At 32.5% G+C, this 27,172-nt stretch overlaps 1 protein-coding gene and 6 pseudogenes across 3 annotated transcripts; all 7 read right to left on the bottom strand.

Moving 5' to 3' along the window:
- Positions 1–241: 241 nt before the first annotated feature.
- On the bottom strand, positions 242–1,846 carry LOC148207902 (cytochrome P450 71AU50-like; annotated as a pseudogene).
- Positions 1,847–6,113: 4,267 nt separating this feature from the next.
- On the bottom strand, positions 6,114–6,560 carry LOC148207903 (cytochrome P450 71AU50 pseudogene; annotated as a pseudogene).
- Positions 6,561–9,381: 2,821 nt separating this feature from the next.
- On the bottom strand, positions 9,382–9,911 carry LOC148207904 (cytochrome P450 71AU50 pseudogene; annotated as a pseudogene).
- Positions 9,816–11,316, bottom strand: LOC148207905 (cytochrome P450 71AU50 pseudogene; annotated as a pseudogene).
- Positions 11,317–14,856: 3,540 nt separating this feature from the next.
- On the bottom strand, positions 14,857–17,194 carry LOC111005933 (cytochrome P450 71AU50-like; annotated as a pseudogene). The gene is made up of 2 exons (XR_015787593.1): positions 16,249–17,194; positions 14,857–15,717 (listed from the first exon to the last, which is right to left on the bottom strand). The product of XR_015787593.1 is annotated as a cytochrome P450 71AU50-like (transcript).
- A 1,723-nt stretch (positions 17,195–18,917) lies between these two features.
- Positions 18,918–21,089, bottom strand: LOC111005405 (cytochrome P450 71AU50). The gene is made up of 2 exons (XM_022276885.2): positions 20,177–21,089; positions 18,918–19,693 (listed from the first exon to the last, which is right to left on the bottom strand). The coding sequence occupies exons 1-2, from the start codon at positions 20,999–21,001 to the stop codon at positions 19,076–19,078; spliced, it is 1,443 nt and encodes a 480-aa protein (XP_022132577.2). The 5' UTR covers positions 21,002–21,089; the 3' UTR covers positions 18,918–19,075.
- A 3,456-nt stretch (positions 21,090–24,545) lies between these two features.
- Positions 24,546–26,603, bottom strand: LOC148207906 (cytochrome P450 71AU50-like; annotated as a pseudogene). The gene is made up of 3 exons (XR_015787592.1): positions 25,701–26,603; positions 25,038–25,622; positions 24,546–24,793 (listed from the first exon to the last, which is right to left on the bottom strand). The product of XR_015787592.1 is annotated as a cytochrome P450 71AU50-like (transcript).
- Positions 26,604–27,172: the final 569 nt, after the last annotated feature.

A 27,172-nucleotide genomic window follows, 5' to 3' on the forward strand; every position in this document is an offset into this window, starting at 1 on the left:
TGCTCCCACGTCAGACTTAAAAATTGTCTAATGGTGTCTATGTATATTTTCATGACAATATAATTACTCCATAAATAAATATTTTACTGTATTAGATTACTTTAACACAGTAAACCAAAGAAAAGTACACGTGGAAGCCATCCTACGTATAAAATTTCTAACCTAGAAATCTTATTAGGTCCAAAAGACAAACCTCATGCCATTCTTAATCTCTTTTAACTTTTGAACAAGTAACATCCTATCAAGTATGAAGGCGGTAAATAGGAGTAATCATAAGATTTTGAGCTCTAGGAGTAGTTAAACTAGATTTTTCAGACATATCCTACTCAATTGGCAATATACCATTCGAAAGCTCCCAATCAAAACAATGCATAAGTTGAGCTATTACTAGATAAACTATGGTTAGACCCATTTCCATTCCAGGACAACTTCTTCGTCCAGCTCCAAATGGAATTAGTTGAAAATCGTTTCCTTTGATGTCCACTTGGCTGCCAATAAACCTATCTGGAAAGAACTTTTCTGCATCAATCCAAACACTTGGGTCTCGTCCAATTGCCCATGCATTCACTATTACACGTGACTTTTTAGGAATATAAAAGTTATTGATTGTGCAATCTTGAGAGGACTCATGTGGAACTAATAACGGACCTAGAGGATGCAACCTAAGAATTTCTTTAACTACCACGTCCAAGTATTTCAAGTAATCCAAATCTGATTCTTCCACCCTCCTACTCAAACTCACTACATTTTCTAATTCTTCTTGTAATTTCTTCATTACATGTGGGTGTTTGACAAGCTCAGATAGTGCCCATCCAATGGTGGTGGCTGTAGTTTCAGTTGCCGCTAGAACCATATCCTAAAATGAGATATGCTTATCAGACTATAGATTCTTTTATAAAATCCGTCAAATATTATAAATACAGAAATAGAATGTTTATTTACAAGAATTATGGCTTTGATGTTTGATCGATCAATTTGATACTCAGTTTCTCCAGAGCCCACAATGTCCAACATGACATCTACAAAATCCTTGGTATCATTACAGGCTTCACGAAGGTGTTCATCTATAATGCTTTCTAGAAACCCATCAAGCACTTTGCCAACAGATTTTGCTCGACGCTTCAACCCTTGAAGATCAAGTGGTGCAATAAAAGGAATGAAATCCCCCATGTTTGGAACTGCTCCCAATTGCAAGGCCTCTTGAACCACCCATCTAAAACCCTTCTGATCGTCAACTTCTTCCCCTACATATTTCCTTCGAAAGATCATCAGACAAGTCATGTCTAAATTTAAGAGAGAAGATTTTGGAAGTAAGATCCACAGCCACACCAGTTTTTGCAGCCTCTCGAAGATCCTCAATCAACAATCCAACCTCTTCCCTTCTCATTGATTTGATAGATTGGACTTTGTGGCTGTTGAGTAACTCGAGAGTGCACATTTTGCGCATGTTGCGCCAATAAGAGCCGTATGGAGCAAACAAAATGTTCTTTAGACCTTAAGCTATGTGGGTGAAGACCTCACTTGGTGGGCGATTTGCAAAAACAAGGTCGTGGGTTTTGAGAAACAGCTCTGCAGCTTGTGGGGAAGAGACAACAATGGTGTGTACAAGACCAAGTTTCATGTGCATGATTGGTCCGTATGTTTGAGACAAGCGATGAAGATCTCTGTGTGGATTTTTTCTAAACAAATGAAGGCAACCCAAAATTGGAAACCCTTTGGGACCAGGAGGTAGTTTCCTGTGTTTGTTCCTCAACAGCCATGGCCGGAAGAGAAGTGCAAGAGCAAGAAGATGAAGGACCCAAATCCAACCCATTTTTGTGATGAGAGTTGAGAGTTACAAAGCTTGCCCAGTTTAAGGCTCACAGAACTAAAAAATATATTGTTGTTAAATAACATTGAATATTTTGACAACTCGCAGAACAAGTATCTTGGAGAATTTGTGGCCACTTGTTTAATCACTTTACCCAATGTCAAGACGTGGTAAAATTGTAGTCACTAGATCATATAACTTGTCTAAAATTATGTGGCAAATTTATGATAATTAGATAATATACTTTTTTCACCCAGACTCTCTACCCTTCATCTGAAAGCAATAGATCCATTCTATAAAAAAATGGTATTGGTGCTGTTCTTTGGAGTGTTTTGTTGGAAAGAAACAATAGATCTTTTTTGGGGACAAATCTAGCTCTTCTACTCAACTTTGGGAGGATATTATAGTCTTGGCATCAACTTGGTCCTCAAAATCTCATCCTTTTTGTAATTATAATTTATCTACCATTTTGCTTAATTGAAGCGCTTTTATATAGTCTCTTTCTTTTGTATGTTTCTCACATACCCTTTTAATGAAATGGTTTTTCCTTGAAAAAAAAAAAATACTTTACCAATGACCACTAGATAATACGTTTTGTCTAAGACTATATTGCATATTTGTGGTCATAGAAATTTACTTAATAGGCTAAGTATGTATTTGGACTATAAATAGTTGAGTACCCATACTCGACAATGCATCTTAAAACTTCGATCTTCGAATGAATTAAAATGTGAGACTTTGTGAGATATGAGAGTTTCTCTTGTGAGAGGTGTTGTAGATTTAACAACTCTTATTTTATTAAGTAGAATTATTCTATTCTTTCACGTGGCTTTTACTTTAATTTGTTCGGAGATTTTTCAGGCAAGATCACTGTGTTTTTCTTCTTCTTTTATTATTTCTTCTCCATCTATTTTAGCGGCAAACTGGTCAGTTCGGTCTCAATCTTTTTGCAACAAATGGAGGTGGAAAATAAAAAGGTGAATGGACATTGGAAATTTTGCTCCTTATAAAAAAGAGATTTTCCGTATTCTTATCTAAAAAACGTGGACAGAAAGTCACCGCATAAACCAAAGTCAACCGCCCATTAAATGCCACTCTCGAACAAGAGAAGTGCAAGAGAAAGAAGATGGATACTAATTTAATGATCCAAATCCGAGCCATGTTCTTGTGCTGTACCACACCTTGATGCTTTACTTGGGTGACTAGACACCGCTCACAAAATCACGACTCTATCTTAGAGTGTCGTGGTGCTACGATTTGAAGCATCCTTTTAATCTAGATATGTCCTAACGCCTATTTATAGAACTATGACGTTAGCAACAAAATTCTAAGCATTTCCTATTCAAATTAGACTTTTTTCTTTAGTCGGCAAAGAGAATTGAGAAAGAGGAGAACATACCAAGTATTTCGACCATTGTTGTAGTTCCTATCATTATTGTTGTGGTATCTTGAGAGAGTTTTTATGGGGTGTGTTAAAAAATTCTATATGCATTTATAGAATGTTTAATCTCGAAATTAGAGGAAGTAAATATAAACTCTGATGTTAATATTTTATCCTTAAATAGTCCTAACTTTGAATTTCCAACCGGAGATGGGTTGGAAATTTGTGGTGCTAAAGAGATCTTTTGCTATCTAAACCTGCAGACGTAGACAAACCTATCACCATTCAATTTGAATCGCCACTCTTAACTTGTAAAGTCTAATCTTTCTAAAAATTGCACTTTGTGTGTACATTTTGGTTTGTTGAGCTTTGTTAGTTTGTCGTTAATTATTTGAACAGATTTGTTTGACAACTAAATAATAAATTATTTTGCTTTAATATATTTTGGTATAATAAAGATGTGATAGGAAGATTTGAACATCCAACCTCAAAAGTAGAAGTAGATTCTTTTGAACTAGGCTTATAATGTATAAATTATTTTTGCTTAAAAATATGAAATCAATAATCTAATACGATGTTATCTTTAAAACGTTATAAAAAGAAATTCCAACAAATCATGAAAATTTTAGAAAAGTGCTTGAATGGCAGGATGAAAAGAGATAATACAAGTGGGTAAAAAAAGTCTTCAACTGAGACGAATTGAGAAAATAATACCTGAAAAATAAATATCTATTTTTTTTTTTTGAAGAGATAAAAACTCAAGTCAAAGTCATGCATCTTTATCAATCTATACGTACGAGAAGATGTGTCATCTGTCAAGAGTAAATGTGGTACTTTTTTCGTAATTCAAAAAGTGAGAATAAAATATTTTAAATTTGATAGTTTTCCTCTAATTTTCTCACTTTATACTAAATTTTTAGAATCGAAAGGTCATATGTACAAGAAATTAGAATGTAAAACTTTGCTCCTCCCTCAAATTACACAATATTATATGTGTCACACGATTTTCTAATTCACATTGCGAACCTAAAATTGTTTTTAAGCACTTTATCTCTTCCTCTTGGCCTCTTCTTTAGGCAAGAATAAAAACACCTTTTTTGGGTGTGATCTACTTGCATAATTCATGTCCACTGAAAATGGAAGGAATTGAGTTCTATCTTTTCTGCTCACTGTAAACATTCTTCCATCGTTGTTCAAGTAAAAGCGTAGGAAAATTTTCAATTTCTACAATTAAATTCGTTAAAGTTTATCCATTTTTATTATAAACCTTTGTTTAGTACATGAGAATGAGATTGAAATTCACGATCTCTGAATTAAAGATACAACCTTTAACTAGTTGAAGTATGCTAATATTGAATTTATATAAAATTTTAGTTTGATCGCATTCAACCTTTCACTGGATATTATGTTTTAGAAAAATCTTAAACTTTTTTTTCTTGAGAAATGTCATTAGAATTTAAAAATAAAAACGAGTAATAAATGTAAAAATTATTATTTATTAGTATAAATAAATAGTATTAAAAGCATATTTAATATTTTATTCTTAATTAGTAAATAATTAATGGAATTGAGGATGAGGTCGGTGCATGTGGGAAAATGCATTCCCTATTCTTGGAGTTGGTACCCAACTTCACAGGTACTTTTTTGTCATTCCTAAATATAGAGACATAAAAATAAGGGGATTTGTAATGGGTAGTATATAAGTTTTTTATATTTAACAAAATAGCATGCCTTTTCGATATTTTCAGATATAACATTTTTTTTGAAAATCCTGATTTTAAAATTTTTAGTATTCCCAAATTATCCTTTTCAGTTATCGCTTCGCTATTATATATCAAACATATATAACATATATATCAGGAGTATATCTGACAACATTAGTATATCATAAGTAAATCAATAGTATATCAGAAGTCAATCAGTTCTATATCAGTTGTATAATAGTAAATCACTATTTTACCTGCTTTAACCCTTTGTCTTGTATTTTTTTTGATCAATTAGATATGAGCAGGTACTGGCATGCATGAGAAAACTTGATAATTTTCGAAGTTATTGTGAATGAGAAATCAATTAGAAATTATAAGTAAATAGAAACTTAGGGGTTTTCTGTATATCAATAATATATAAGTGATATATCAAGTATACATCGTACATATATCAATAGTACAATTAAGTTTTATTTAAAGTTTTAAATATCAAAACGAAATCAGCAACAATGTCATTCTTGGGTATCAACATCAACATCAAATCAGCAGCAAAGTCCTTCAACCAAAAACTTAAAAGGTTTAAACATCAAAACCTTTAAGACCCATTTGATATCTCTATTTTTAGTTTTGATTTTTCTTTTTTACTATTCAGTTTTTAAAAAAGCAAAATCATATATTTGATAACTATTTTTTATTTTTATTTTTTACTATTCAGTTTTTAAAAAAGAAAAATCATATATTTTAACTATTTTTTATTTTTATTTTTTACATAAAGAAAAAACCAAACATGTTTAATAATAACCTTTTGTTTTTAAAAAGTTAAATAAAAATGATTGTGAAAGAAAATTAAACGAGAAAACTTTTAGATGGAGAAAGGTTGGAGATACATTGTCTAATAGAAAAAATAGATTAGAAATAGAAATAAATGTTACAAAATGCAAAATTTTGTGAGAGCCAGTGTGACCGGGTTAGGATTTTTGTTCGGAGTTGCAGTTATTCGGTCCTGAAGTATTCAAGATGGTGCATGGAGGGGAGAGAACCGATCTATCGGAATCCCAACATCAACTACTCGGTTGGTCGATTTCCATTTCTCGAAACCAACCGTGTGTCCCCGTCGATTTGGGCCAAAAATCAACTCGACCCACTGATTTTCGCAGCAGCCATTTAAAACTCCTCCCATGAACTTCTTCCCCTTCATATTTTCTTCCAAAGATCATCAAACAGGTGATAGATTTTCGAAAGAACTGATTTTGTGGCTGCTAAGCAACTCAAGAGTGCACATTTTGTGCATATTGCACCAATAAGAGCCGTATGGAGCAAATAGAACGTCCTTTTGACCATAAGATATATAGTTGATGACCTCACTGAGTGGGCGACTGGCAAAAACAAGGTCATGGGTCTTGAGGAACAGCTCTGCAGCTTCAGGGGAAGAGACGACAATGGTGTGAACAAGACCAAGTTTCATGTGCATGATTGGTCCGTATCTTTGAGACAGACGATGAAAATCTCTGTGGGGAAGCTTTCCTAATAAGTGAAGGCAACCCAGAATTGGAAACTCTTTAGGACCAGGAGGTAGTTTCTTGTGGCTGTTCCTCAACCGCCATGGCCGGAAGAGAATTGCAAGAGCAGGAAGAGGAAGAATTATGATCCAAATCCAACCCATTTTTGTGATGAGGTTTCTAAATCGCCACACAATTTAAATTAGGGGTAACTGGATCGGGTTGGGTCGGTTTTCGGATAAACTCAAACCAACCCGAAGATAACAAGGAAAGTTTGCTAACATCTATAAATGAAAGAGGAAAGTTTGCTAACATCTTAGTCATCATCTCGTGACTAATAAGAACCAATGTTAAGCAAACATAGTAGGATCAAACATTTGTCCTGAATGGGTTCCAACACGTTTGATATTTGCTAAAATTTTTTAAAATTGTGTTCATGAATTATGCTGACACAGTAAAACTGCACGTGACGTGGAAAAGTTTGATTGATGAGATGGTCTTCAATCAATACTATCAATAATTGATTTCTCAAAGAAGAAAAAAAATTATTTCTGATACATTTGTTAATATGTTTTGATATTTTACCACATCAACGTCGAATTCTAGGTCAAGCTAAACAGAATTCTTTGGCAACATACTATCCAGAGGCTTCAAATGAAAGGAATGCACAAATTGAACTACTGCTGAATGAATCATTGATAGACCCATTTGTATTCTAGCGAGGACAATCTCTTTGGTGACATCCAAATAACGAGTTACAAATATTTACCCATCACATTTACCTAGCTACCAAATGACCTCTCTAAGAAAGAATTTTTCTGTGTAAATCAAACACGCTAGAATGTTGTCTAATTGTCTGCATTCAATATTTCGAAGAATTAGGTGGAATAATATATAAGCTATTGACATTGCAATCTTTAAAAGACTCATTTGAAACTATAACAATTAATTTGGCAGATGCCAACTAAGATTTTATTGAGAATCATGTTAAAGGATATCTACTGAGATGTCGTTGGATGAGTTTAAGGTGGTGATTATTGGATTATTGTTGTTGTAGTCGTAACAAGCAAATAAAGAGACTACAAGTAAATCTGAACATAATTTAATAGAAAAGATATTAATCACCATCATAAAAGTTGATACTTCAATCTGATCGAGAGCGGTTGAGCTAAAAAACAAAATGAGAAATCAAGCACACTAAAACAAAATGAAAAAGTAAGCAGAGAGACAACATAAATAGTGGGTTCCATTGCAGGCCCTGTTCCTAACATCCCACGTGCTTGGTGTAGGGAACTGAAAAATGAGAAAAGATTACATAGTACAATCAATAATTCATAAATTGAGGGTGCAAATGGTATCTTCTGATATTTTTATACTATCAAAGTAATTGTCAACATATAATTCATAAATTGAGGATGAAAATAGTATCTTCTGATATTTTTATACTATCAAAGTAATTGATAAAAACACGTCCTTTAACCTCATTATTTGGTCTGCAGCAGAAAAGAAAAAAAAAATCTAATCATCTAGTAAAACTGGTTAGGTTTACATTTTCGTTTCATCTTTCATTTTCTTAGTACATATTTGAGAGGCATGATGAGAATCACCTTTAATCCTGTCAAAATCATTTTCATTTTAAAGTATGATGTTTGACATGATTCATAAGTGATTTTGGAAAAACAAAATCATTTTAAATGATTCCTGGTCAAATAATTGAAGGATGATTTCCAAGTGATTTTTGATAAAAAGAATTAATAGAAAATTAGTTTTTAAAATGATTATTATTTTAATTTTCAAAATGATCATGTTGGATAAAAAAAATTGATTTTGAGAAAAGCTAAAAATATTTGGCAGCTGATTTTTGCTGGGGGGATTGATGGGGCTCTTAAAATAGCAATTATTTTCAATGCTAAGATTTTCTATAGTTTTCCCCTCTTTCTCTGCGTTGTCTTATTGGGGTTATCTTCTTTTATGTCTAAGATGATTTTTGGGCTGACCAAAACTAGGTGGATCCACTTGAACCAACTGACACAAGCTAGCTCAAGTTCAACTAAGCCAGGCCAACCAGCTCGACAAGTGACAAGCACGAGCCCGATGACCCCCTAGAACGACCATCTCGAATCCACTAGCAAGGACCTGATGACCTCAAGACGACCATTTCCATCACCAACCCTAGTTGGCCAATTTGGATAGACCACTCGAGGCCAACCAAACCAACTATCCTAGGCTCGACCATCCCAAGTCCAACCACCTCGAGTTGTCAAGCCTGAGTCGATCAATTACCCGAGTCAACTAGTCCAAGCCAACCACATTTCATTTAATTTCATGGTTTTCTAAGTTATTTATTGTCAATATCACTCTTTATACCAAAGCGAACATAATAATCGGCATATATATATTCAACTAAGAGGTTGCGAGTTCGATCCCCAGCCCCTACACCATTTTTTGGTTCAGTCAAGGACTATTAGAACCATTTTTAATTCTTTTCTTTTTAGTACAACACCCATTTTTAAAACTAGAGGAATCATTTTGAAACTTTAGGGACAATTTTAAATAGACATCTAACTAAAATTTAAGACATGGTAAAACTATTCGCAACCTATTAAATTTCTTGAAGAAATTGAATCCAAGAAATTCAATATATTAAAAATCTTAAGTTGTTCAATTATTAATTAAACTTTATATATTTCCAACGTGAATGTAATTTAATAGTTTCAAATTTTCCACTCAATCATTTATTTATTTATTTTTTTAACATAACAAATTGCAACATCAAGAAAAATAGAAGTCAATTACTGGAATTATGTGCATGTTGGTATGTTCATCAGCTCATTCATGGTTAATGAACTAGAAAAATAAAAAATAAATTATATAATTCTACTTTGATCCGACGTCAAATTAAAAATTATCTTCATTTCAAGTGAAAAAAAAATTATCTAATGGTGTCTATGCATATTTTTATCACAATATAATTACTCCCATAAATTAAACATTTTACTCTAGTAGAATTAATTACTTTAACATAGTAAACCAAATAAAAGTACACACGTGGATCCGTCCTACATATCAAATTTCCAACCTAGAAATCTTGCTAGGATCCACAAAGCATTCTTAATCTCTTTTTAACTTTTGAACAACTTATCAACAACCTATTAGTTATGAAGACGGTAAATAGGAATCACCCTAAGATTTTGAGCTCTATGAAAAGTTAAACCAGATTTTTCAGACATATCTAATTCAATTGGTAACATATCAAATTTCCAACCTAGAAATCTTGCTAGGATCCACAAAGCATTCTTAATCTCTTTTTAACTTTTGAACAACTTATCAACAACCTATTAGTTATGAAGACGGTAAATAGGAATCACCCTAAGATTTTGAGCTCTATGAAAAGTTAAACCAGATTTTTCAGACATATCTAATTCAATTGGTAACATATCATTTGGAAGTTTCCAATCAAAACAGTGCACAAGTTGAGCTATTACCATATGAACTACAGTTAGACCCAATTCCATTCCAGGACAACTTCTTCGTCCAGCTCCAAATGGAATTAGTTGAAAATCTTTTCCTTTCACGTCCAGTTGGCTGCCAATAAACCTCTCTGGAAAGAACTTTTCTGCATCAATCCAAACACTTGGGTCTCGCCCAATTGCACATGCACTCACTATTACACGAGACTTTTTAGGAATATAGAAGTTATTGATTGTGAAATCTTCAGACGACTCATGTGGAACTAATAACGGGCCTGGAGGATGCAACCTGAGAATTTCTTTAACTATCACGTCCAAGTATTTCAAGTGATCCAAGTCTGATTCTTCAACCCTCCTCAAACCCACGACCGTTTCTAATTATTCTTGTAATTTCTTCATTACATGGGGGTGTTTGACAAGCTCAGACAGTGTCCATTCGATAGTGGTGGCCGAGGTGTCAGTTGCCGCTAGAATCATATCCTAAAATGAGGGATACTTATCAGAGCATATATTTTTTTATAAAATCTATCCAAGATTATAAATAAAGAAATAGATAATGTTTACTTACAAGAATTATGGCTTTGATGTTAGATCGATCAATTTGATACTCAGTTTCTCGAGAGCCCACAATGTCCAACATGACATCTACAAAATCTTTGGTGTCACTATTGGCTTCATTAAGATGTTCATCTATAATGCTTTCCAAAAACCCATCAATCACTTTACCAACAGATTTTGCTCGACGGTTCAGCCCTTGAAGATCAAATGATGCAATACAAGGAATTAAATCCCCCAAGTTGGGAGCTGCTCCCAATCGCAAGGCCTCTCGAACCACCCATTTAAAACCCCTCTCAACATCAACTTCTTCCCCTACATATTTCCTTCCAAAGATCATCAGACAAGTCATGTCTAAATTAAGAGCGAAGATCTTGGAAGTAGGATCCACAGGCACACCACTTTTTGCAGCCTCTCGAAGATCCTCAATCAACAATCCAAGCTCTTCCATTCTCATTGATTTGAAAGATTGGACTTTGTGGCTGTTGAGTAACTCGAGAGTGCACATTTTGCGCATGTTGCGCCAATAAGAGCCGTATGGAGCAAACAAAATGTTCTTTAGACCTTAAGCTATGTGGGTGAAGACCTCACTTGGTGGGCGATTTGCAAAAACAAGGTCGTGGGTTTTGAGAAACAGCTCTGCAGCTCGTGGGGAAGAGACAACAATTGTGTGTACAAGACCAAGTTTCATGTGCATGATTGGTCCGTATCTTTGAGACAAGCGATGAAGATCTCTGTGTGGATTCTTTCCAAACAAATGCAGGCAACCCAGAATTGGAAACCCTTTGGGACCAGGAGGCAGTTTATTCTTGTGGCTGTTCCTCAAGTACAGCCATGGCCGGAGCACAAGTGCAAGAGCAAGAAGATGAAAAATTAAGATCCAAATGCAACACATTTTTGTGATAAGGTTTCTAAAGCAGTGCACAATTTAAATTAAGCGTTGACCGAATCGGGTTGGGTAGGGTTTTTGGACAAATCCGAACCGATCCGAAGATTGCAATACTTAACGAGTTTAGATAGCTAGTGGCTATTAGATTATTGTTAAGTTGGATAGATAAAGAGTCACAAAAATCAATAGTTTAATCTCTGAATTCAGAAGCAAAATAATGGTGCGTTCCATTGTAGGTCTATTCCCAACTTCCCTCGTGCTTGGTGCAGGAAACTGAAAAATGATAAAAGATGCCAAAATAGTATGGTTCGAAATTTGCTGGTATACATTTTTTTGGAATGGTCAGCTGGATTGACGATGAAGTTTTCCGTACTATTAATAATTCATAAATTGAGGATGAAAATGGTATCTTCTGATTTTTTTATACTATCAAAGTAATTGATGAAAACATGTCCTTTAACCTCTTTTAATCTGTAGTTGTTGAAGATGTAGTCCCAATTTTGTCAAGGACAATAGTACCTTCGTAAAACCTTATATCAATGAAGATAATTCTCATTTTTTATATACCATGGATCACTATCATCTTCCCTAAAACTTCGTTTGCACATTTTACAAACTTTGAAATGAATCCATACAAATTTTAATATATTTTTTTTAAATCCTGAATAGCCCTACCTTTGAAGATGATTAATTTCCGATAGGAGTTAGGGTGGTAGATTTGTGTTCTTACTCGTAAGTCTAATCTTCCTAAAAATTGCACATGGTGTATACGCCATTAATTATTAATTGAACGGATAGATAGCTGTATGTTTAAATTAATAATATTTGTTTGCATCTAACTTATAAATTAATTTGCTTTATTATATTTTGGTATAATAAATACTTGGTATGAATAATTGAACTTCCCACTTAAAATAAGAAGTAGATTTTGAACCATTCTTGTTTTGACCTATCAATTATTTAGGCTTACAAATATGAAATTAATAATCTAATACCATGTACTTATCCTTAAAACATTATTATAAAAAAGAATTCAACTTTTCCCTTGGATATTAATTTTTAAAAAAATCTTAGACTTGATATTAGCAGGCGGCTCTCTCATGAACATGGTATTAAATATTGCTCAACATGTCGACATTTTCATGTGTCCATCTGTTTGACATCAACATAAAAGGTAAATAGATATCTTTATAGCATTAAAAAAAATCGACAAAATATAAAAAAAATAACAACAAAATATAACCACATAAATTAATATTTGCTAGTTTACCATGTCTAATCTTTGCACATGGTGTATACATTTTGGTTTATTCAGATTCTTGTTAGTTTGCCATTAATTATTTGAACGGATAGCCAAACTGAGCATAGCTCAAGTTGTTAAGGCACCTATCTTCGTAAATCGTGTATATATAACTGAGGAACAAAATATCTTCGTTTCTATAAGATTTTTTTTTATTAACCTAAAAGCAAAAGTCGTGTCCAAAGTGGACTCATACTAATATGGAGGGTCAGTTATCCCTTAGAGATACTATATGTGAGGTGAAATGACTTTATATTTGATATTTTTTCTCATTGTTTTCCTTTTCTTTTTTTCTCTAGAAGTTAGATCTAAAACATTTAAAATTAATAAATTAGACTCTTATATGATATTTATTTCCATTTCTAAATTTATATCTTGGCTAAATATTTCAATTTATCCCTAATTTTTTTATATTTTTCTCAATTTAGTTCTTAATTTTTTGAAATTCTCAATTTTATTCATGATGTATTAAAATTTTTAATTAAGTTATTTCATAAAAACATATGTAAAAATTTATTAGTGAAAAGTTAATAATATCATTAAATTATTGTTCTATTAACATATTTAAATACATGGATATGCAATATGCTATTTGAAAGAAATAAATTTTGTTGATAAGTGTCGATTAAGTTGAGTTTTTATGTGTCAACTAGCATCCCGTGACATATTCACGTGCCCTATGATAAAACAAGAATTTAATGCTGCATCAAGTTTTTGTTAACCATTTTTAACAATTTTTTCAAGAAATTATGTTATTGGTAATTTTTTATACACTATGGGTAAAAGTGAAAATTTTTAAAAAGTTAGAAAACCAAAAAAAAAAGTGACCAAATTGAAACTATGAAATAATAATCATTCCATCAATGGTATATAATATTATTTTTTGGGGACAGTGTCAATAGCAAAAACATTTGCTAAAATTAGCAAAATAGAAACCATATTTAGTTTTTTCGAATATTGTACTTTTAAGAAAAATGGAGGTCCAATTTTAAAATAAATATTTTACCTAAATGATATACATCTGTAATATATCTTAATATATTTAACTACTGATATATGTATATGATATACATATAATATACTACTGATATGAGAGTTTGTGCAATATGTATGTGATATACATCTAATATACTACTAATATGAATATCTGATATCCTACTAATATAAGAGAAAATTTTTGTTATATTTTAAAATTTTAAAAACAAGTGACATATTTTGAAATACATAAAATATTTTTGCTACTCACTGTAATTAATTTTTTTATTTTTTTAATTATATACATATTAGTCAAATTATATGTTTATTTTTTTCTCTCTTGAATTGATATCAAATGTCATAGAATTGTCTTTCAAAAAAAAAAAAAAAAAGTCATGAGAATTGAAAAGAAAAACGTTTATTTTCTAAAAGATAATAATTTACCAGCTGAGCGGGGTTGGGGTTGGTTCACTAGACCAGACACATGGCCCAATTAAATATTGAAATGTTTCTCTGTATTTTTGTTTAAAAAAAATAAATAAAGAAAATGTAAAGAAAACGTTGGAGAAAATTTGAAGTTTTGATTGATTGAGACCCAACCCACCCGGACGAGGGAGGATAATAGAGATTCCAGACTTTCTCCGTTTTCTTTTCTTAAAGAAAGAAAAACCTGTCAACTCTTATTGGGCCACGTATATGGCTGATAACAAATCTGAAAGTTTTGATATTTAATTATCATTTAAGTTTAAATTTTTTTTAATTTAAGAGGTGGAAAGATTCAAACTTTCACTATTTTATTCAAAATTATATGCTTTAATTCAGATGAGTTACGTTGAGATTACTTTAATATAACTTTTTATTCTCTTCTATATTTTGATTTTTAATTACTTACAATTTAAACATTACATGCAGTAGCAATTTAGTAGATATTATTAATATTTCGTATCCGGAATATCTTTATTTGGTACTTTTAAAAAAATGCATATAATTTAAATAATAATATATTAATTTGCTTGGATACAGCATTATTTTATATAATGAATGTCTAACTATTTGCTATAAATGACTAGCTAATTTAGATAATAAATAAAATATACGGTTAGTTAAGTTATCCCACATTATTGTACGAATATATATATATATATATATATATATATAACGGCTGAACCCATAGGAATTCCTCCCTCCAAAGCAAACAACAGGCTTAAAATATATATCAAATTAAAGATTGATACAATTAAATAATTATTATTATTAGCCAACCTCAATACAATATAATAAGACATATAACCCAATCAAAAATAGTGTGAGTTCAAGTTCCTGACTAAAAAAAATCGATCATATATTAAATTGGATATAATCTTTTATTTTTAGTACAACAAGTGAGGTGAGAGATTCGAACTTATTACTTTTTAGTCAAGACAAATATGTCAATTATCACTATGCTAAGCTCATGTTGGCAAGTCTGATCCCTAATTGATTTAGGATATCCTAAAAGCACACAATTAACAAATACCTTGTTAGTTATAAAGACAATAAAGAGGAGTACCCCTTAGATCTTGTGCTCTAGGACAAATTAAACCTTGTTCTTCTGTCATATTCAATTTAGATGACGACACACCATTTGGAAGCTCCCAATCAAAGCAATGTACAAGTTGAGCTAGTATCAAACGTACCACAGTTAAACCCATTTGCACTCCAGGGCAACCTCTTCGACCAGATCCGAATGGAATCAATTGAAAATCTTTTCCTTTCACGTCTAGTTGGCTACCAATGAACCTTTCAGGAAAGAATTTTTCTGGGTCAATCCAAACATTCGGGTCTTGTCCAATTGCCCATGCATTCACTATTATGCGTGACTTTTTAGGAATATAGAAGTCATTGATGGTACAATCTTCAAGGGATTCGTGTGGAACTAATAATGGAATTGGGGGATGCAGTCTCAAAATCTCCTTAACGACCATGTCCAAGTATTTCAAATGACCCAAGTTGGTTTCTTCCACCCTTCTATCCAAACCCACAATTTCTCCTAATTCGTCTTGCACTTTCTTCATGACCTGTGGATGCTCGATGAGTTCAGATAGAGCCCATCCCATTATGGTGGCCGAAGTATCCATTGCAGTGAGCATATCCTAGTTGTAAAATAAGCAATTAATTCAAAACTTTGAGTAAAAGATAACATTACATGGCTAATTCTAGCTCTATTGACCATTAACACCTTCAAAGTGTAAGCATTAGGACATTTAGTGATCGCTTTCTATCTTCCTTGTTCTTTTATCTCTGGTCGCTTCTAACAAAACTAAAATTGTTAACAATTAGTTTATTGTTTATAGTTTTCTTTTTTTTTTCTTTGTTAAAAAAAAGTAAATAAAAATTTTAAATGAAAAAGTATTTTTTTTTCATTGAAGACTCAAGTTTTAATATTTTATTAGTTAAGAAAATACAAAATTTTATTTATGCAAAAAAAATTAGAAACACAAACATGAAACAAGAAATAAGATTCTTTTTTTTTTTAAAATTTGTACACCATTTTAGAAACCTTTTTAAAAATGAGAATAAAAAAATGAATGGTTATCAAATACTTATATTTCTAAAAAATTGAAAATAAAAGAATTGAAAAATAAAAGAAATTAGAAATTGAAAACAAGAAACATCAATATTACCAGAATTATAGCTTTGATATTAGAGGGATCAAATTGGTGTTCAGTTTCTTGCGAGGCCATGAGGGCCAACATAACATCCACGAAATCCTTGGCCTTATCATCATGCTTAGACTCAAGATGTTCATCAATAACCTTCTCAAAGAACCCATCAAATACCTTACTAACAGATCTTGTGCGACGATTCAGTCCTTGAAGGTCAAGTGCTGCCACCCAAGGAATAAAATCCCCCAAGTTGGGAGCGGCCAGCAACTTCAAGGCCTCTTGTATGACACCCTTGAACCCCCTCTCATCAAACTCACTCTCTGCATATTTCTTTCCGAACATCATAAGACACGACATGTCAGCGCTAAGACACGAGACTTTGGAACTAAGGTTCACAACGACATGAGTTCTTGCTGCCCCTCGAAGATCCTCAATCAGCAACGCAAGCTCCTCCCTTCTCACTGATGCGAAAGAATTGACTTTGTGATTGCTAAGCAACTCGATAGTGCACATTTTGCGCATGTTGCGCCAATAAGACCCATATTCAGCGAACCCCAAGTTCTTTTGAGCGTAGGACATGTGGTTGGAAGCCAGAGTCAGTGGGCGGCTCGCAAAAATATGGTCATAAGTTTTGAGAAATAGGTGGGCGGCGTCAGGAGAAGAAACTATAATGGTGGGTTTAAGCCCCAATCGCATATGCATTATGGGCCCATATTTTTGAGATAGGCGATGGAGCTTTCTATAGGGAGTTTGCCCAAGAGATGAAGGCTACCAAAAATGGGAAACCCTTTTGGACCAGGAGGCAATTTCTTGTGTTTGTTGTGGCTACTTTTGAACAGCAATGTCCTGAAGAGAAGAGCAAGAGAAAGCAGTGTAATGAGGATCCCAATGGAAGCCATAAACACAGATTTTTTGGTGAGTGGAAATTTGTGAAGGGTGTGAGATGAAAATTTGGGGTCTTATAGTACTTTGTGAACCTGTAAGAAATGGACATGGGAAGCCATTGATATATAAAGACAATATAATAGTTGGACGAGGCAACATGAGCTATACTTAATTAATAAATGTATTTAATTTTAATAATTAAATTTAATAGTTTTATTTTAAGAAAAAATTCAACGACTAGAGATCAACCAATTTTAGTTTAGAATGTTAATAGCGAGGTATCTTATCCACTTATGTTCAGAATTCAAATGGGCTGTTAAATAGATTAAATTTTATTGATATTAACCCAATTAATGAATATTAGTAATTCATTAATATATACATTGAATCATTTTTGTTGATAGAGTATATTAAATTGACGGAATTAATTAATGAATTAATAATAGGCTAAATTTCCTCAATTAAAAATAATAATTTTTCAATAATTATAGTTAAGTATTTAATGAAATGGTTAACTTATTATTTAAAATCAATTAATTTATATTAATTGCTTGTATTTAATAGCTAGGTATATCCACAGTGATCCTTAATCTTTTAAAATTTGTTATTTGATTTTTGATGCATTAAAAATTTTCTATGGGTTCCTTTGGTAAAAAGTATATTATAAAATTTATTAATAAAAAACTAATGTATTGTTCAATTATTGTTTTAATTATATATTTGAAAACGGAAACATGCCACTTGGATATCTCATATGAAAAAAATAATAGATTTTATTAATTGGTAAGTTGGGTTTTGCTTAATGAGCGAGTTGAGTTTCATTGACATCGAGAGTGATGTTCATATATCTATTTTTTTTTCCTGACAAAATCTCTACCTTAATATGTAAATAAAAGATATATTAATTTTTAGTTAACAAAATTTAACATTAGTGGATAATTTTTAATACATTATCGATTCAATTAAGAATTTTAAAAGAGTAAGGACCAAATTGAAAATTACTTCAAAGATTAGGCAAAATCTTTTTATATATTTATACTTAGCCTAATTAATATTAGTTTGATCATCAGTTAATATTATGAGATTTCTAAGATAATTCTAAAAAAACAAGCACAAATATTATTTATTTCCACAAAATCTTGATGGGATTTCTTATTATCCAACATAATAATCTACATTTGGTTGTCAAGATGATTTGTAGGATATTAAATCCTAAGTAGGTGGCCAACATGATTTGAATTCATTTCTCGAAACCTATTGTTATTTACATTTGGACTTTATTGACCGCTAAGCTACACTATGATAGTTTATTTTTTAGATATCTATTATTCATAGATAATTCAATGAAACTTAAATCAAATGGTCCTAGAAACTTTGATTGAGTATTAATTAAATTAACTTATCTCATTATACCAAGAAAAAAGCAATTAAAAGAAAAGAATTAAATGAATCAAACCAAACATAACTTTTAATAAGAGTCACCAACAGCTCAACTAAAACTAAAAGGTTATAGTTCTCACCCTACATGTTGTTAAGAAATTTTTTTTTTAATTAGAGTCTAAAGAGGCAAAAAAAATAATAATAATAAAGAATTAAACTGATGTATATATTTATTCTATTTAAGAGCCATCAATTTTAAATCCAAACACTCGAACCACATCCAAATGACAACATGTTCATAACATAATAATAATAGAGTGGTATACAAAATAGAATTCGAACATAATTCAAGTAGATAAAGTACTTTAACATTATCCCGAAGTCCAATGTTTCGATCCACATAACGGTTGATCTTGGAAAAAATAAAAAAGGGAAAAAAATCTATCCAAATAATTTATTATACAAAATATGATCCTAATTGAAGGATCAGAAAACATACACATAATATACTTTATAAAGTCTACAGTCGAGCACTACGCATAAAAAATTCTTTATTTATTTCATTTGCTAACTCAACTTATCAATTATGAAGACGGTAAATTGGAGTTAACATGAGATCTTGAATTCTAGGACAGGTTAAACCAAAATTTTCTGTCATATCCAATTCGGCTAACAAAATATCATTTGGAAGTTTCCAGTCAAAGCAATGTACAAGCTCGGCTAGAACTAGACAAATCATAGTTAGACCCATTTGAATTCCAGGACAACCTCTTCGACCAGATCCAAACGGAATCAATTGAAAATTATCTTTTCCTTTCAAGTCTACTTGACTACCAATGAACCGTTCGGGAAAGAACTTTTGTGGATCATTCCAAACATTGGGGTCTTGTCCAATAGTCCATGCATTCACCATCATTCGTGACCCTTTAGGAATATGAAAACCATTGATAATACAATCTTTTAGGGACTCGTGTGGAACTAATAATGGAACTGGCGGATGCAATCTGAGAATCTCTTTAACAACCATATCGAAATATTCCAAGTGACCCAAGTCTGATTCTTCCACCCTCCTATTCAAACCAACCACTTTTTCTAATTCTTCTTGCATTTTTTTCATTGCCTCCGGATGTTTGATGAGCTCGGGTATTGCCCATTCGATAACAGTGGCTGAAGTATCCATTGCCGTAATAAGCATTTCCTAAAAATGGGTCAAGTTGATTATGGAACAAAGTTGCATAATATCGTGTCTAAGCATACAAAATTTTAGGAAAAGAAATTCAAATGATAATTGATTTTGTAAAAATGATTTTTAGCTTTTTCCAGTGATTTTCATAAAATTAAAAATGATTAAAAATGATTAATATTTCTTAAACAATAAATATTTAGAGAGATAATTAAAAACTAGAGAAACAAAATGTTAGAGATAGAAATTTTAGAAAGTGAGAGATAAAAATTTTAAATTGAGAAATAACATGAAAAAAAAAAGACAAAGAACAAATTTAGAAAAGAGAGAAAAGTTATCAAAATTTAAGGTGAAAACGAGATGGATGGAAATATAATCTTGAAAATTAAAACTATAACCATTTTAAAAACTAATCTTTTATTAATTTGTTTTTAGGTATAGTTGTCAAACATTCTAAAATAGAAATGATTTTAAGGCGACAAAAGCACTTTTACTCACCAGGATCAAGGCTTTGATGGTTGATCGATCAATCTGGTATTCATTATTTTGAGAACTCATGAGACCCAACAAAACATCAACGAAATCCTTGGTCTTATTTTCATCTTTACACACCAGATGTTCCTCCACAATCCTCTCTAAGAACCCATCAAACATTTTCCCAACAGATTTCGCACGACGGTTCAGTCCTTGAAGGTCAAGCCCCGCAACCCAAGGAATCAAATCCCCCAAATTAGGAGTCGCCACCAATTGCACCACCTCTTGTACGGCGGCCTCAAAAGCCCTCGCTTCCAACGCACTCTCATCATATTTCTTCCCGAACACCATCAGACACGTCATGTCCCTAACAACACAATAAATCTTAGAGCTAAGATTCACGACAACATGTTTCTCCGCAGCCTCTTTAAGAAAGTCAACCAACAATCCAAGCTCCTCCCTTCTCATGGATCTAAAAGAGCCCACTTTTTGAGTGCTAAGCAGCTCGAGAGTGCACATTTTTCGCATGCTGCGCCAATAAGGGCCCTGCGGAGAGAACCCGAATTCTTGGAACCGTAAAACATGTGTTTGGTAACCTGGGTGCGTGGGCGGCTGGCGAAGACATGGTCGTAAGTTTTGAGAAACAGCTCGGCCGCGTCGGCAGAAGAGACAATAATGGTGGGGATAAGGCCCAGTCGCATGTGCATTATGGGTCCATATTTTCGAGATAGGCGATGCAGATCTCTGTGTGGAAGCTTTCCCAATAAATGGAGGCTGCCAAAAATTGGGAACCCTTTTGGACCAGGTGGCAATTTCTTGTGCCGGTTGTGGCCAATTCTGGACAGCCATGTCACAGCAAGTACTGGAACCAGTGTAATAATGAGTGTCCAAATCCAAAGCGAAGCCATTGCGGTGGAAATATGGAGAAGGAAAGTTCTTGGGGTTTACTTGAACTTGAACTTGATGATGAATTTGTGGAAGATAATGAAACTGGAAATTGGAACAGATCTGATAACGTGCCGCGCTGGCCGCTGATATCTGTTTTCCCGAGAGAAGAAAAGACAAAAAGAAATTTAAAACACATGTTAGTGATAGTATTTTTATAACAAGAAAAATTAGTTTAAAAGCCTATTTTTGGCATTTGAAGTAGATGATGTTTAGGTGGATAATAATTTAAGGGAAAGTATTTTTTAACTAAATATAAATCAAATCGTACCTAATCCTTTTGATAAGTTTGGTTCTTGATTAATCCTCGATTTTATTCTAATGTATTAAAAATTTTAAATTATTAGTGGTTGATTGATTTTTATTTTTCTAGAATAATTAAATAATCTTCTCACACCTTAATAAACTAATGAATTATGTTTATGTTAGCTCAATCCATAGTGATTTTTTTTTTACAATATATAAGGTAGGAGATCACAATCTCTTAATTCGAGATATATGTCAATTATAATTTAACTACGTGAACAACTGCGGTGGATGGGTCGTGGGTTGAAAGCAAAATGAAAATAATTAGATGAAAGGTAAGGCGGTAGGTGAGGGAGAGGGAGTGGGAGTTTGGTGTGGTTGTGACTTGTGGGTAAGTTTGCCAAAAATGGGAGGAAAGAGAAAGGTATAAGCCAAATAACCTCTAATATTAGCTTTTTATGTATTTGTCAAAAAAAGAAAAACCATTTTATGTAATTTTTTTATTTGGTTTGTAATTTCTAGGAGTTCTCAATTTATCTTGTATACAAAATTTTCTATTAGAACTTTTTTTTTTCTTGTATACACATCAGCTTTCTTTAAATAAATTATTCAACATCTTTTGAGAAAACAAAAAGGGTTCTTACACCTTCTGGTTGGGGAAATCTGAGATGGAGAAATATAAATTAAAAAAATGAAGAAATTAAAACCTTACCTGTAAATGAAGGCAAGCACAGTTGAAGAGAGAAGAGAGGTTTGGAAGACAAATGTGATGGGTTCAAAGGTGGGTGTCGTGTCATGAAGAAGATAAGATTTTATCTTGGATTGTATCCACCCATGTTTGATTGGCATTAGAGTTGAATATTTGGTTGTAATGAGTATTATAAAGTGATTTAGAAAATGGAAGTTATGTGGTAGAAATTAAATTAGAATAACATAATAAGTGTGTTAATGTGGAGAAAGATAACCCACTTAGAAAGTCAAGATTTTTTAATATTATAAAAAATATAATTAATTATTAAAATATAACCCGGTGTAAACTATTTTTTTATATTATTATTTTAATTGCGTCACTTAAAAAATAGATAAAGTTGTCTATTGAAGAGACCAACTTATCCAACGTATTAACGAGTCGTGTCAAGACATGCTGGTTTTTTCTTCTTCTTTTTATTTTCAAATATTGGAGATGTGGTCTCTTCTTACCCTTTTTTTTCAGTTTTTTTATTTTGAGAAGGGACCTTTTTTTATATTGTTTAAAAATTTAATCATTTTCAAAATAAATTATAAACTTATCCATTTTCCAATTATTTTTGTAAATAAATTTTTTTAATTAATTACGAAAGACTCCAAGTAAGATACTTTGGTTTTGTTTTCTCATCAGACTCCCTTGGAATGTGTCATTTTTTTGGATTCACCCATGCCCCATATTTTTGGGGAGGAAGCTCTATTCATGCCCATTACTAAATGTACTTTGTTATATATGGTGTAACTATATCGCTTTGTTTATGACTATCGTATGTTGTTACCACTTGATTTGAGTATAGATTTAGTTGTGTTTTTGGATCCAATACGATATTCTTCAATTGTTATAAGTGTTATAAGTGTTGGTTTTTTTGGCTCTTAATATCGAATTAATTCATTTTAATTAGTTAATTAATATTTTGATTATCATAAACTTAATTTTGTTTATTGAAAATGTTGATATTTTAAAGCATTCACAACACAGGGGCTCCTTACAACAATTTCGACATTTTTTGAATATTCAAATAAGAATTGAAACGGAAAAAATAAGAAGATTACGTGGTGGATGAATCAACTAAGAAGACCAATAAAATTGTGACATGTGGCTAGTTGGATTAGAGGAAACAGAAAATGAAAAAAAATAAAAAAGTTACCATTCTGCATAGTGAAAAAAAAAAAAAAAAAGACTTGAAACTGACGCGCACAAGGCTGAAGGGCGCGACGTGGCTACTTTTCAGCAGCGAGTTTCTTCTTTGAATACTTGCGCAAATAGAATTTTTTTTTACCACTGGAAGCTTGAATTTCTAATCCGTTTTTTTTTTAATCTTTTTCTCCAATTAAATTTCATCCATTCATCTTTATTTACCAAAATCCAAAATGGCCCAAAATTAATGATGGTTTTAAACCTTTTCAAATCTAATATTTATCTATTTAACCAATCCTCCTCTCAAATTTCAAAAAGAATTGTTTCACCATTTTCTCCTCTAATTTCCCATAGCTAATCTCTTTTTCAAACTTCAATTTTTGTTCTAATTTGGTGAAGGAAATTTTTACTTTCAGAGATATTCATGCTTCTAATTTTATTTTCTTTAGTCATCTAAAGACTTTTATTTGTAAAATTTTTTGTTCCAATTTTGTAAGCTTATATTTGTAAATCTACTATTCGAGAGAGTTTGTAAGATTGTTCTTTAGATTTCAATAATTTGTAAGAGTTGCTCTTGAGCTCCTTCTTGCTGTAGGGAAAAAAAATGTTTGTACCAGTTTGACTCCTACTGTGGAAAAAGTCAAGAAGCTTGGAGAGTAGATTAGGCCAATGTTACCAAACCATTATAAATTATCGTTGTCAATTTCTCTCTAACCTTCTCGTATTTAATTTTTGCAATTAATTTTATATTATCATAAATGACATGAAAATAATTGTTAGGATTTGCTGTGACTTTTAATTGCTACTATTTAGTTCAATTACTTATAATTATTTGGGTGGTAAAATTAACTAGGGTGCTTGCATTTCTAATTTATTAGAGAAAATTATTTGTTGGTAAAAAGTTCACCTATTTGTTTAAATTATTCACCCTGGGTTAAAAAGTTTATTAAAGTTCACTTAATCCTATTCACCCTTAGAGTTGTCGTAACGATCCAAGCAATGTGAACAATTTTTCTTATATAACGCTAGAATCAATTCTTTAGTTATAAAGGTATTTTAGCTTTCAATGAAGCTATGATTTATAATTTAACATATTATACGTCTTTCTTACTTAGTTATTTATCTTATATTAATCTTAATCCCTTATTGGAATTGTTAGTACATTGTTTATTCATTGTTTTCCTACAAAGTAGTACTTGAGTTTCAAATGAGTCTAACATCGTTGTTAGCCGCTCCAAGTTTCTCTAGAGATTATGCAAATGATAATTTGTATGGACGTATATGGTTTGACTATACTATTAAGACACTTTATTTTGGGATTTTATAAGGACTCGTAGCTAGGGAATCAGATTTATATGTCTTGCACTTGTATTGTTGGACTACATTTAGAGGAGACTTGGTCAAAAGTTTGGGGAATGTTTCTTACTTACAAATTACAACGGTTCCTGGCTACTTGTGTTTCGTGAGTTGATGGCAAGTTCTGTCAGTGTATGAGAGTGAACTTCAAGGTACAGTCGAGCCATTATTGTCGTGCCAGAAAGTAACATGGGTTGGGTCATGTCAAAGTCCTATATTGTAGAAAGACGAAATCAATTATTTTATTTCATATAATGAGTCCACGACAAGTTTGCATTAATAAGTGTGTCAAGCACATGCATGACTTTGGATCTTGGGACTTTGATTTAGTATTAATGTGATTACTTATCGAGAAATTTAAACATTTTACACCGATCATTATATATACCTTTATGCAAAGCAAGCAAATAATAGTTTTAACTCTTTTCTCTAAAGAATACGATAAATAGGAATAACCTTGAGATCTTCTGCTCTTGGACAGGTTAAACCGAACTCTTCTGTCATGTTTAATTTAGTTGGCAACGTACCATTCGGAAGCTCCCAATTAAAACAATGCACAAGTTGAGCTAACACCAAACGAACCACAATAAGACCCATTTGCATCCCAGGGCAACCTCTTCTACCAGATCCAAATGGAATAAGTTGAAAATCTCTTCCTTTTATGTCCACTTGACTGCCAATGAACCTTTCTGGAAAGAACTTTTCTGCATCGATCCAAACGTTTGGGTCTCGTCCAATTGCCCATGCATTCACTATTATCCGTGATTTCTTAGGAATGTAAAAATTATCTACAGTACAATCATCAAGAGACTCATGTGGAACTAATAATGGAGCGGGTGGATGCATCCTGAAAATCTCCTTAATTACCATGTCTAAGTATTTTAAGTTACACAAGTCTGAATCTTCAACCATCCTATCCAAACCAACCACTTTTTCTAATTCATCTTGTATTTTTTTCATTGAAAGTGGATGCTTGATGAGTTCAGATAGTGCCCATGAAATTGTAGTGGCTGAAGTATCAACTGCCGCAGCGAGTAGATCCTAAAAATTGGTTCATTAAGTCGATTAGATCAAGGGAAAGTTGAAAATCACAATTAAATCATATAATTCTACACTCACAAGAATTATGGCTTTGATACTTGATCGTTCAATCTGGTACTCTGTTGCTTGGGAGTTCATGAGGTCCAACATAACATCAACAAAATCCTTAGTTTTGTTTCCAATCTTTGGCTGAAGATGTTCATCAATAATTCTCTCCAAAAACCCATCAATCACCTTACTAATAGATTTTGCACGACGGTTGAACCCTTGAAAGTCAAGCCCAGCAACATAGGGAATAAAATCTCCCAAATTAGGAGCCGCCGCCAACTGCATCACCTCTTGTATCACAGCCTTGAAACCCCTCTCGTCCAACTGCTCATCCCCATATTTCTTCCCAAAAACCATCAAACACGTCATGTCCGCAACCAAAGACGTAACTTTTGAACTAAGATTTACAACCACATCACTTTTTGCAGCCTCTCGAAGATGGTCGATCAACAACCCAACCTCCTCGCTTCTCATTGACCTAAAGGAGCTAACTTTGAGATTGCTAAGCAACTCGACAGTGCACATTTTTCGAATATTGCGCCAATAAGGTCCATATTCAGCGAACCCCAGACCCTTTCGACCGTAAGAAATGTGGTTGGAGGCCTGGATGAGTGGGCGGCTGGCGAAAACATGGTCGTGGGTTTTGAGAAAGAGCTCGGCGGCGGCGGGAGAAGAGACTACGATGGTGGATACAAGGCCTAATCGCAAGTGCATAATAGGGCCATACTTTTGAGATAGGCGATGGAGAGCTCTATGTGGAAGCTTTCCTAACAAATGAAGGCTTCCAAAATTGGAAATCCTTTAGGACCAGGAGGCAATCTGGCGTGGCTTCTGAGCACCCACAGCCACGAGCTGAAGAGAAGAAATAGAGGAAGTATGGTAATAATTAACCAAACCGAAGCCATTTGTAAAGTTTGTACACACCAAAAATCTATTCGAAAATCAAAACATATAAAGAGTTCTCCCTGCACTGTGTCGAGCGATCATTTCGGCCATAGAATAAATTTAATATTTGTTTTTCAAAATATTAAAACTTTTCATTTGTTATTGTCCACCTTGGTCCTACGCAAAAAGCCTCAACTTTGGTTTTGGTTCACTCAAAAATTCTCAGTGATAATAGATTGCTTTTGAAATTTCAGTTGATTAAACAAAAAGATAAACTAAAATAGAGAACAGTTTCAAAGTGGTTCAGCTTAAAGCATACACTGTTGCACTAACTTTAAACTAATGGGGTAGATATATGGAAGCATTAGTCCAAATCTAAAAGAAGAGGAGGATGAGTAAGAAAATTTAAATTTGTCTAGAATTCGACATGTGTTCTCGTGTGGTCAATCTTCTTATTAACTGGTGTGGGTCGATAAAGATAATTGTAATCACTATCTCATAGTTCTACGGTAAATCGTTTTAAGTGCTTAATAATAATAATGTAAATTTGTAGTGTTTTATAAGTATCCTAGAAGAGGAGGCAAGAGGCCATATGGAAAATAATTTTTCAAGTTTGT

Source organism: Momordica charantia, unplaced genomic scaffold (genome assembly GCF_013281855.1).
Source record: "Momordica charantia cultivar OHB3-1 unplaced genomic scaffold, Mcharantia_2.0 BLBB01000032.1, whole genome shotgun sequence".
Lineage (NCBI taxonomy): Eukaryota > Viridiplantae > Streptophyta > Magnoliopsida > Cucurbitales > Cucurbitaceae > Momordica > Momordica charantia.